Raw genomic sequence first — 13,190 nt, 5'->3', positions numbered from 1 at the left:
GACTTAAATACATTTAATACGAAATATAATAATTTAATTATTTAATTATTATGCAAGTAAAAAATAATATTAGAAAGTATTATGCAAAATATTGAAATTATGTGAGGACGTAAAAAATATTTATTAGGTAATTCTTATTCAATTCGTCTTTTTATATCGCTTATGTATTGCTGATTTAAATCATCTTCCTGCATTTTGTCATGACGTGCGTGTTCTAAGAAATCTTTAATTATTACCAACATTGAGGTATATAGATGGTTACGATATATATTACAGCACTTTTGATCTTCATATTATATTAGAATTTCTTTAAAAATATTGTGAGATCTAAGACATTAGCGAGTATTCATTTAAATGATACTAATATTTTTCGGATTACTACGCGTATTTTATTATTTTACAAGGACGTTTGGGTTCCTTCGTCTTACTATATGTGAATGTCTCATATTTATTGTTTGATGCAATTAATTATTATCATTTTGATATTTAAGTTAGTAATTATTAAAGTTATAACGCCTTGTAAAAATTAAATTAATCATGACTCATTCATTATCAGATTTTCTTTAAATCTCTAAATGCAAAGATAAAGAAGACAAATAATACTATAGACAGGAATTTAGAGCAATAATTGCTAAAACGAAACTTGTGTCGAAAACAAATATTTAATTCAAGTCTTTGAAGTTAGTAATGATTGCAAGAATACTATCGAAAGAGACTAGCTCTATCATTTGTGCTCAAGGTTTTCAGGTCGACGAAACACATCATTATATGTTTACATAATATGAAAAAAAACTTGTCGTTTATAGTTTTACGTTAGGATATTTTTTTAAGATGTCTTAAATGATAAATACTTGATTTCTTAATTAATTAGATTTTTCTTTTGTTTTGGGTCAGAGACTAAGTTCAGAAATACTAAGTTGATATATTAAAGTGAGTTTATTTAAGACAGAAGTTATAATTATTTTTTACTTCATAGTTCTGTTATATTATTTCTAAACATACCTATATAGGTAATACACGTACAATTTTGAAGTTGTTTTTATTTATTTTTTTTTCTTATTTTTTTAACTTAAGTTGTAGGGTAAACGAGATAAGTCCATAAAGCCTGATATTGCATCGCAATTTATGGGTTAAATCCTAATAAACTGTTAATACAAACGTATGATGCTTGTGAATACAAGGAAATATTGCGATTATGTATTAATCATACAGTAGCTGATAATAATTTGTAGTGGCATTACAAAGTCCTTCCCTTAAATGCCCTTCCTCAAAAACTACTGAACCGATTTTGATGCAACATAGCAGTACTCCCTAGTTGAACAACAGTTAAGTAGTTCTTTTTTGTTTCAGACATAGTAAAACAAAAAAGAACTACTCAAATCGGACCCGTAGTTCCGGAGATAAGTTAACACAAACATAAAGACATACACACACACACTTTTTAAATGTGTCACATTTGTTCAGAAGCTGATATAGAAAACTGGGCAGTCAGTTCTGGAAATATTACATAAATACGGGTAGAATTGATTACCCTGCTTTTTTAGATCAGTTAAAAAACTTGTCATTTTTAATTTTATGGTAAGGTTATTTCTAGCATATTAATTAATTGAAATATGTATAAATTTGGTGGGGTCTTAAATTCCTTTACAGGTATATAATTTCTACTTTGTATTTAACATGTAATATATATTATAAATGTTTATTTGTACATACAATTTTGTTTGAAAACAGACAGATTAAGTTCAAAGTTTTTTTCTTTTAAAACTAATTTAAATTTAATCCATATGTAATGAAACAGTCATATGGCTATATAATCACAATTTCTTCGGATAAATCTTGAAAAACATTATCATTGAAGGTAATCGGGAAATGTAATAAATTACAACAGCTTTATTTCTAAAAGCTTAGTACTTTCTTTGTAACCTTAAAATATGTAGTTATTATACTTTTAAATAAAAAGTGATGTAAGAATAATTTAAGCAGTCAAATATTATAACAAAAATGTTAAGCTAAAATTGCGTCTATGCTCCCAAAATTTTCGATATTTATTATTTTATTATTTGATAGCATGAATTTCTTCGAATATATTTATAACATATGAAGTTTGTTTGACCCCGTTTTTGTTTTTTTTATTATACACAAACTTATTTTATTTTAGTTTTACAATATTTTATTTATTAAAATGTATGCTCATTATATACAAAACATATTTTCGTTACGAAATAGTATTTTTAACTAGTCGCAGAATAGTTTAAAACGGAAATTTTTCAAAATAAGCATTAATAACGTACGAAACTGCACAGCTTATTTAAAATTTTCGCGATTGTTCTTACTTATCTACCCAGACATGCCTAAGGATAACTATCAATGATAACTAAGACTTTCGCGAGTAATCATTTGAATAAAAGTAATATTATCGGATGTAGGTACTACGCTTTATTTTAATTATCTTAAACTACATACTCCCGACGTTTATATTAATATTATATGTGAAATTGTTTTTCAAATGCTACATTTATTTGTTGTTTTTGCACAGACATCCAGATAATTAAGGTAACACAATCTAATACACTTGTTATCGTTTGTGACTACAATCATTAGAATGTATGTAAGGTGCCTTGAAGACTTGCAACACTCTACTTAATAATGGCTCTGTTTCTTGGGATATTAAAGTCTAGGGCTTGAGTCATACTTGAAGCTGTATTAGGTACGCTATATTACGCTTACAAATGATTTTAACAAAAAATAAATAAATGTTTATAAAAATATAATGAATCTATCAAATTAGTTACAAAATTATCTTTACGTGTGTTTGGTTGAGTTAGATTGGTAGTTGTTAGTGATATTAATATAATATATTTTACTCTATATATCTTATAAATGCTTTTGTTAACGAAATTTATATAATAGTTTGCAGTGTTTCTGTTGTAAATAAATATTTGGTCTTCTGAACTGATAATTATCAGGTTTTAATTTCGGTTATTTAAAGGAAAGAGAGATCCTCCTTTTTATTATATATAATTTCAATATTTTTTACTATTTGTTAGAAATCCACTTTTTTGTTAAGATTATATTATAACAATAAACTATGCAAACAACAAATTTAAATTTATCTGTTGAAATAATATTCAGATTTATAAATACTATAGATTTAATTCTAAAAGTTTTGTATAATTGTAATTTAGAATAAATATCATTATATGCATTGAACGTACTTCGACTAATTCCTGCTATAAAACTCCCTATATTTTTATACATCAATAGCTTGGCGGAAGAAATATTACATAAATTATAGTAAAAAACTAACTATTGGCTATAACTTCTCGTCTCTATTTCCTTTCAGACAAAATGATACTTAAGGTTTAAATTCTAATTTGTTATTCTTTAATAGCTTTAGACGGGGAGAAATTGTGATTGTTTAAGTATCTACAATGTTCTCATTAAGTGCATAATGTTTTTGACCATTAAATCAGACACTTCCATTATTTATATAGTTATATATAAAAACACTGTCCAACTAGAAGAATGCGAAAGTCATTTTTAGCTTAAAGTAATGTCGTTAGTAGAATTAGCTTCGGTTCGTTATTACTTCTGTACAGCTTCATTAGTCTCCAAATACAATTTCAAGCGTTTCTTGTCCATTAAGTTGAAGTTATCACTATTTATTATTATATTTTATATTCAGGGAATCCTCATGGATAGTGCTAATAAGGTCTATGTTATGTAAATGAATTTTTGCCAAAATTTTGAAAAATCTCACTAAGATCCCTTTGTATGTCCTTTCAAATACGTTTTGTTATCAAAGGAGTGGAAGAATAGCAAGCTTTTGGCGTGACATTAGAGGTTTTTTATGCAGTTTTTGGTGCAAGGATTTTGATTTTTTTTTCTTAAAAAACTTAAAAATGACGGAAGATATTAATTATTCCAAAAAATAATTTAATTATCTTATTTAATTCAATAATTTTAACCGTACTGGGACTAAAATTCTTTCATTGGCATGATACATTTAAAATCAGTTTAGCGAAGGACATAACGAAGAGCTTCTGAATTAGGAACTACGTTTGAAGACAAAATTTGTATTGTTTTTTTATTTCCTTCCTCCTTTTTGGAGGTAATGGCTAGTATGTAATATTATAATGGTCATATACTTATCATTAGATAATGTTTATCCTACTTAAACATTATCTAACGTTTTTATTATTATTTTTAAAACGTGCATTTTGTACGATGTATGAGTTTGAGGTCTTCATTCCCTAAAAAATTAGCTGTATTACATAATAATGAGAAAAAATTGGTAGTATGTATTTGGTAACAATTACTAATAAACAATTCTCTTCATAGCAAATCATATTTTTTTTTTTAATTTAAAAATCCAAATTATAAAGTTATTTTACAAGCTAAATAAGATAAATTTTAACAATAAAAAAAAAATTAAAATTACATTTTGCTTAAATAAATAAACACATTAATTATTTTTTCTTTACCATATTTGAATGGTGCCTCTATTTATTGTCTATGAGGTAATTCCTATCATGAAACGTCATGTAATGAAGACAATACTTCTAAATTATCTAACAGAATATGAAAAGATATTAGGAGCAAAGTGCGCCTTTTGTACTTAAAGAATAAGGAAAGAACTATTTCAAATAGCGCCATCTACCAGTGACAATTTAAAATATCATTTAAGATGCTCATGGTAGGTTAAGCTAAGCTGTGTTTAAAATGTGTTCACAAATATCTACTAGATGGCATTCATTTGCAGTAAAATCGACATTCCTTTAAAAAGTTAGTTAATAAAAAATAAATAGGGTGAGAGAAAAAGTTTTAACAACTGTAATTTTACTTATAAAAATATTTAATTATATGTATTTATTTTTAGCACAAAGTGAATAATATATAAATGTTCTTTTGATTAACATTTCCAAAAGGTAAATATCTCTTATTCCTGTGTTTTTTTTTTATCTCTACTAGTCTCAAGTGATTTTGTTTTTATATATCTGTCTCTTTAAGGGCTTTTCGAAATTCGACAACCATATTTTTTATTATTCAATAATTTCTTTGATTCGTCCAGGAGTACTTGAGAAATCGGGGAACATACGTAAAAAAAGAAAAACGACAAATTGAAAACTTCCTCCTTTTTTGGAGTCGGTAAAAAGAACTAAATCTCATTAATGTAACGGTTGGTCAAGTCAGTTAAACATAGTTTTTATTCGGATTTCATTTTGATAACAAAATAATACCTTCTTCAATTACTACTATGTTTGTTTTCAACGGAAAGGCTTTCCGGCGGCTAGTGAATAAATAATTGAAAGAGATCGGGCTATTTACATACCAATTTTCATTCATATTATCAGGTCTGATATCTTTTTTTTTTGCAAAATTTATTTATTCAGGACAGCGACAAATTTAAGTACCTACTTCGCTTCAAATTGTTTATCATCTCAGTTGATATCTTATAAGTTTTCAAAGAAAACACACAAAAAAGTAACATTGGAAACATTTATTTATTACTTTGATGAAAATTGTTTTTTTTTTTTAAACAAAAATGAGAAACATCAAATTCTGGCAACTTCGTGGAAAAATTCACGGTTATTTTTTTAATTTGTTATAATTATACAGCCATAATTGTTATACATACATACGAAGGTCATTTATATAAACTTCATCTACAACAAAATTTGTAAAACTAGTTTGTTGTGTAACTAAATAATCTATTTGATCGCTTGACCCTTCCGAACTACAAAAAAATTTGCGTATGTCATTAACAATATTCAATTTTTTTCAAAGAAGAGTACACGTGGATATTAATGGCTCAACATTGACATTAAAAACATATTCAAATTTCTAAAAAAAAATATTTGTCAAGGCTTTTATTTTTACTGTCTTTCATATTTGTGGTCACATAAGCGGGTTTGGGCCGCGTATTTGAAAACCGTTTTAATTAGAAAGATAATATTTGTAACAAAATTATATTTTAATACAAAATACACCCAACAAAATCACACACCTCACACAATTTTTGATAATAGCCCTTGAATGGGATCAATGTTTACGTAATGCTTTGGCATCTGCTTACATAGTCTGACAAGCTACATCGGCCAATAGGCATATCATTTGGGAACTATACAATGAGTTTTTAATATCATATTTGCTAATAATTTTTTTAAGTTTATTCGTTAGATGGCATTAGGGGCTCACTGAACCACGCCAGCTGTTGCACGTCGGCGAATACTTAAAAGCACAAGTTTGAGATTCAGAGAACTGATCAATGAACCTGGATTCACTGTCACAACTAATAAGCTAAATTTAACAAACTTTTTCAAAAACAGATTATTTTATTAGTATTTATTCGAATGGAAAATAAATGATATTTGAAGTATGTATATTAACTACTGGTAAAATTGAAAGTGACTCAATGAAGGCAACTTTTAACTACAGCAGAAATTAAAATAATTTTAACCGCTCGTTTTAAAGACCAAATCCAACAAATTCTCAAACCTCTAATTAACTAAACTTAATAAATCTAATTAAAAATAATAGCTTAATCACTTCCATAGACCTGATATGTAATTTACTTTATTGTAAATATTATTTCACATTTATAATTTAAATTGCTTTTGTCTTTATACGTGAACGGATTACAATTACGTAATATATTAAATTATGACTAAAACATGAAGTTCTAATTTTCTTAGCAGACCATTTTCAAGTCTCCTTCAGTAAACAAAATACGCTTCTTCTCTCGATATACTCGTATTTATGTAGAAAAATAGATGGTTCAATTTTCTATCCTTCATATGTATAATTCTCTATACTTCTATTAATTCTTCTACATTTGTGGTCTATCTAAAAAATGTTCATTGCATCCTCTCTTCTTTCCGAGCTGGTGACAGAGTTGTGGTGATCCGACGATGTCACCAAGGAAAACACTTAGTAAATACAATTCCTTCGCTTGGTCCGGGGATTGTTTATATTGACTGAAAATAATAAAAACAGTACTATATACCAATATTTTAAATGATTACTCAATGTATAAGTAAATCTCGTGTATAAATACCCATGTCAATTTGTCTTATTATTTTATGTTCATGAGTTGTATAATGCGTTTAATTTTAAAATATAATTGTATTTTTTTACACGTTTTTCGACAGAAATAATTTATATTTTTATTTATATACAATTGATTGATAAGTTTATTGTCAGCGACTCGAGTTGTGTCGGGACTTGTAGAAGAAAAAACCAAATGTATACTAATCCAATATGAACAAGTACTTAAAACTGTATATAGAATATTGTGTTGGACATTTCTCTTTTCATTTGAAATAATATGAAATACTTAATTCTTAGAATTTACCGTCAATATTTAAAATTTTAAAATACCTACCAAACTAAAATGCACTTTAGACTGTTTCCTTAAATTACAATGTACAACGCAATAATGTGTTATAGCTGTAAATTTCATGCAAATAAAATATACGTTAAGTTTATGTATACAGAGCTTATTTTTGCTTGATAGGGAAAATAAGTGAAAGTACGTTTACGGTCTTGCATAATAGCGGCTTACCTCGAACGATACACACAGTTCAAACCACTAGCAGTCCATCTTAGCCGAAAAAACGTGCTTATACACTACTACTTCTTTATCAAAATGCTTTTAAAATGTATTAAAATTACTGAAACGATTACAATTAAAATAACTACACTTAATAGAAATAATTATAGGGACTTCGGATATACACCACTAAATAAGAGCCGAGAGACTCCTAAATTAATATTAAATTGATCAACAAAAATAAAAGATAATTTAAATGATATTTCTAATATAGTATATGTTTTTCTATGTTTTACATGTCTTAATTTTTTTCTTAAATATATATGATATGGAAATGTATTATTTAACCGCCCGTCGCTTGTTTAATGTCTACAGCCTCGCATTACTTATGGCGTACGTGACGGAAAACCATTGCGTATAATATTACGTCACGGTCCGGTCACTGCGAATTCGTTATTACGTGACCCGAATAATACGGCCTTGAAAATCAAATGTTGTAATATAGAAACCAAACCGGTCAAGGTTGGGTTTGATCTAGCTGCTAATTAAAAAGGGTTTAGGGGAATTTGATAGGGCACTTATAATTGGCATGTTGGATCTTAATTAAATTTTACATTAGTGACCTATTAAACAATTAAAAAAATAGATTCTCATTTCGTTCGTTGTTTCGATGTGGTATTTTCAATACAAATTTAATTTTGTGTTTGTAGCTTTGTTATTACCTAAATACTGTTGACCAATCCATCTGTGGCCGGGGCTGCGCTTGCGCACGTGTAGCATAATGCGCACACACACGCTCAAAGACACACGCTCGAGCACCGAATTCTCCAATTATATATTTCTCAACATCTTGAGGGTCATAGGGTTCTGTTATTTCACCGCCAAAAGTGAGGGCACGACGATTTCTAGAACGGTACGTCTCTGTAATAAAAATATATAAAGAATATGAAACGATTGGACGAATTAAAAGCAAAACAATGTTTGATTTCCAATCACAGATAAATAATTCATTTTAAAAGTTATAAAAATGTTTCTCACTAATTATATTATGTAAAAAGCTTAAATTCTCAAATCTATGGACTGTTCCAAATGCATGAATGCAAAACCAAGCTGTTACAGCCTTTGTTGATTTCTATTCTTAGTCAAACGAGCCAAGAATCAATATATTTCAGAAATCCAATTTGATTGCTTTAACCTAATTGGTAGCTCAGATTGGAAAGGCTATTTTATACAGCATTTAAATTTAAATACTGTAGGCTATTGCAGCATATTTAATATTATCTTTTAAGCTATAAATTAATGCATTTCATTGGGCATGGCTTTCGTATTAAGAAATATTTGAACTATTGAACATAAGGCTCTTTAGTGGCTTCAATAACATTGAAAGTGAGTAGGTTTTTTCAGAGTGAGTAGACATAGAGCTTCCGGCATCTCATCGAAACACAATTTCGCTACAATTGCGTTTCATATAAGTGCCGATACAAAATGTTTCTATTTTGGTGCTTGTAGCTATGTATAAGAGATTTTATCACAAGAATTCTTTTTTTTCAAAATAAATCTGTAAAATCTATCTTGAGAGTAAAGTAAGAGAACACTATTCAGGAAACCGATTTAAGTAGACTTAAATGCGTCGTAAGTCGTATTAGTAAAATCCGTTTATCTAATTTTATAAAAATAGGATAATTTTTGGCCAGCAGTTGTTTATGCACTACTGTACTGCAGCTAACAAAAAAGGATCATTGATTCAGTCAATATTTGTTTGCGTGTTTCCCAAAAAATATATCTCAAGAGTAAACTGGTCCAACCTGTTATTTGCTGCCTAATGTGACAAATAAATACATTATAAAGTCATCATCCTAATATGTTTACCTAAAAAAATTATTTGGCGAAGCAAACATATAATGAATAAGCAATAGAATATGCGGAATACATATTATATAATCGTATAAATATAAAACAGTTGTGCATTATATATGTGTATATCAGGTAAATAATTTTTTTATAAATTTGGCCAAGGTTCCGTTCGGCGTTAGCGTATGTGATTTTTCTTAGGACTTTAAAGTTACCAAAACAAACTTTGAATTAAAAAATCGTTATATGCAGCTACAAAATCTTGACAAATTACAGAAATTAAAAAAATATATATAAGATTTCATGTCATTGTATAATACATTATAGCAAATATTTAAAAAATGGTGGTAAGTAAATAATTTGCAGATATAAATACCAAAATAGAAGCCTAAATATAAAATATCATAACACTCACCGGGACTGAGGGAATAGGAGAGTTTCTTTAAGAAATTCGTTACCTTCACACTCCCCACTATAAATGGAAAACCAACTAATCGCACAGGAAGCTCAAAGGCCGTCTCCTCTGAGCTGACACTCAATAAATTCGAAAACAAAAACATTAAAGGAACCAGTTTACACACTTCCATTGTTCTTTAGCTAGTGAAAACACTTTTCCATATACCGATTTATACTTAAAATGTTATGAAATCTGTGACTACAATGATTAATAATGAATATTTATAAGAGAATATTCACATTATGTATAAGTGTAAATACGCGAAAGGCTGAGTTCATACTGTAGATTTAGAAAAGACGTCGGCTGTTACTTTATCGAACAAACCAATGTTATGTCATAGCGGTCACTGCAAGTAGGTTAACGATTGCTGATATTTAGCAATATTTATTTTATTATGGACTAGATGCACTGTGCCTCAATAAAAAGAAACACCTTAATCGTGAGGTAATGTAAAATAAAATGCAGCTTCCTTAAGTTATATTCTAAAATTTGTTAGTTTGATATATGTGTTAAAAAAGCAAGATTGATCTGATTTGAACTAGATATGATTCTGATTTATTAAAATATTAATTGCAATGATTTTTACTTATATACATATTGTTAAGGTCAGGATGAGCCACTTTATAACTGGTATTATTTAAAGGTCAATCAAATTTTTTTTTGAGTGTGATAACACCTGATTGACAAAATACACCGCGACCTACTTCCACTTAATTAAACATATATCACTTAATTAATCCGTAGAAATTATTTAATGGAAACGATGAAAGTTTAAGTTTTTATATTGTTTACTTGCACTCGTTCTAAGAATACAGTTTAATTTTTAAGACAAATGAAGTTAACGTAATATTTGTTTCAATGTTTTACAAGCTTAACACTCATGGTATTTATAATATTAATTATTAATTAAAAGCCTTGAGTAAATTAATTTTAATGATGCTAATAAATTAACTAGCACTCAATTTTACAATAGTTACAAAATTGCTATTAAGAATCACCTTGACCTGTCATATTTTGGCAACATCGTCTGTTTATGTGATGTAAACTTTTAATAAATACGGTTGCAGTGAAAAAATTCCCATACTGCTGTTTGCCATTTCATTTTATATATTTTAATCGAAAATATTATATACGAAAAATTGAATTTTGTTGTACAAACCTTTAATCAGGCGTACTAAGATTTGAAATGCTTAAAGCTTTTATTAAAAAAAAAAAAACATTAAAAAAATCCACAGTGAATTGAAGTAACGTCCAATTCATCAATTAATCGCATAAGAAACCTTGTCTGATATAATGATACAAAAGACATAATTTCCATTGATATAGAGTGATTGTTAAAATTCAGCTGAATTTCCATCTTTTGGATTGGATTTGAATTTGGATAAAAAAGTCATCTGTCTGCTATTACCATAAAAAATCTTTTGAATGTTTATCAAAATCTGTAATAAATCATATGTCTTTCAAGAACTCATTTAGATAACAGTAGCAATAAAAGTTAAAGAAATCTATTGAACATAACTTTAAATACATTCTTATATTAAAATACAGCGGCAAAAATTACCTGGATTCAGTGCATACGAAAGCTTCTTAACGAAATTCGTTATTCGAACAGCCATAATTATAAATGGGAACCCCACCAACTGTACTGGCAGTTCAAATGCACTCTGCTCCGTCCCAACCATCACACTTTGAAATACAATAAGCGACAATACACTCCAAATGTAGCATAATTTGAGCAACTCCATTTTAAAATTACCAATACAAAATTCAAAAACGGATACAGTTAATCCAATAAATACACTTCTTACACTTTTCTATATGCACCAGTGTGTTCTATGATCTGTTTTATGCACGACGACCTTAGTCGAATATCCTATTAAAACTGACCGTGTCTAACATAGTTAGGGTTGATGTTGTAATAGTTTATCTATTACTAAATCGCCGTAGCGATAATGCTACCTGTTTTAGTCACCAGGACGAGTTGTGTCAATAGTTAGGTAACTAGAACATTCCTTAAATGTTTCCAACTGATTACCAGGTATTATAATATTCTATGTATTACGCGTCTCGACCCTTGAGTTTCAATAATCTACATCTATATTAGCATCATAATAATAGTTTACAACTTAAGCACGTATTTTTTTAGAATTTTTGATGTCAGACGAAAGTTATTGATGAAAAATTATATTTTTTTTTTTTGGAACTTTATTAATTTAGAAGTTGACAAAATTTATCTAAGCACACGATTCTTATAAAAAAAATCAGTTTCAGCTTCTTTGCCGTATTCCTAGAATTAAAACTGTTACGTAATTTGACATAACATCTGAGATATAATAGGATATCTATTACATACTACTATTCCCTTTCGCTTTTTATGTAACAACCCAGTAACTGATATAATATATAATAACACCACGTTAAATTATAAATATATATATATTATGTCTACATAAGTAGCTTCACACTAACTGAACAAGTAAAGTTTTCACTGTATATATATTCGATAAGGATAACAATTGAAAGTTTAACTGCAAGAGTGTATGTTTTTCGAGAGGTCATTAAGATAACTGCTCACGTATTATGTCTATACCCCACTTAAACATCTTATTATTGCGTATGTTTTAGCTCGACCCTATTGCCTTCATATTGAAACTGCCGTAAGTTAAAGTCACATGGGTCAAGCATAATAAATTTGTAATCATGAAAACTTTATGTTTGTGACATTCACTTCATTGATTATATATTAATAATTATATATATATATATATATAAATAAACTTATTTTTGGACAGATTATCTTAAATATTGTGGCATATAAATTGGTTGGGATACAGGGGCAACCAACTATCACCTTAAAGGGTAGTATATTCGAAATTCTTAGTTTTCTTTAAATAAACGCTCGCAAAAACAATAGATAACATTATATCACCTCAAGTTTCTTACCGTCAACCTTACTATCTCGTAGTGCAATCAGCATTTTAACAGACGAGGCTCTGGTGACGGATTTGAAATACTATACATATGAACATAAGGGCTGGAGCCAACAAGTATTTATCATCAGAAAGGTTAAATCGTGGGGACTAATCTGTTTAGGTAGCTAGTGACCAAGGCAATATTTCCTAAATTTATGGTAACTCCGAATCAAAAGCTCCAGTTCTCGGTAGTCACGCTATTCTTTGTACCGGTACCGGTTGTGTTAACGGTGTGTTGAGTACTGATAAGATACCCCAGGCAGTGGTAGGGTATCAAAAGCGACCATATTTAGCTAGGTATAATGGTCACTGTGGAAAACTATGTGTAAAACCTTGCTCAGTTGGAAGTATAACATAT

General features: G+C 28.5%; 1 protein-coding gene and 1 long non-coding RNA gene across 3 annotated transcripts; one reads left to right on the top strand and one right to left on the bottom strand.

Annotated features, from left to right (window-relative positions):
* The first annotated feature begins 5,235 nt into the window (after window positions 1–5,235).
* On the top strand, window positions 5,236–6,314 carry LOC133319463 (uncharacterized). Its single transcript, XR_009753062.1, has 2 exons — window positions 5,236–5,354; window positions 6,181–6,314. It is a non-coding gene; the product is annotated as an uncharacterized LOC133319463 (long non-coding RNA).
* LOC116774195 (uncharacterized) lies at window positions 5,521–11,914 on the bottom strand. 2 transcript variants are annotated; one of them, XM_032666859.2, is made up of 3 exons: window positions 11,422–11,914; window positions 8,275–8,473; window positions 5,521–6,977 (listed from the first exon to the last, which is right to left on the bottom strand). In XM_032666859.2, the coding sequence occupies exons 1-3, from the start codon at window positions 11,603–11,605 to the stop codon at window positions 6,830–6,832; spliced, it is 531 nt and encodes a 176-aa protein (XP_032522750.2). In that variant the 5' UTR covers window positions 11,606–11,914; the 3' UTR covers window positions 5,521–6,829. The 2 variants fall into 2 exon arrangements, with proteins under 2 accessions (XP_032522750.2, XP_061379932.1); XM_061523948.1 differs by lacking the exon at window positions 11,422–11,914 and adding an exon at window positions 9,819–10,186.
* Window positions 11,915–13,190: the final 1,276 nt, after the last annotated feature.

This window comes from Danaus plexippus, chromosome 20 (assembly GCF_018135715.1).
Source record: "Danaus plexippus chromosome 20, MEX_DaPlex, whole genome shotgun sequence".
NCBI lineage: Eukaryota > Metazoa > Arthropoda > Insecta > Lepidoptera > Nymphalidae > Danaus > Danaus plexippus.
The sequence above is the reverse complement of the archived record's forward strand: the minus strand, read 5'-3'. Positions and strand labels throughout refer to the sequence as shown.

Coding starts and splice junctions, on each gene's coding strand:
- LOC116774195 (XM_032666859.2), bottom strand. CDS start 11,605: ATGGAGTTGCTCAAATTATGCTACATTTGGAGTGTATTGTCGCTTATT. Junction 8,474..11,421: donor TTCGTATGCACTGAATCCAG/GTAATTTTTGCC, acceptor TTTTTATTACAG/AGACGTACCGTTCTAGAAAT. Junction 6,978..8,274: donor GATTGGTCAACAGTATTTAG/GTAATAACAAAG, acceptor TATTATTTTCAG/TCAATATAAACAATCCCCGG.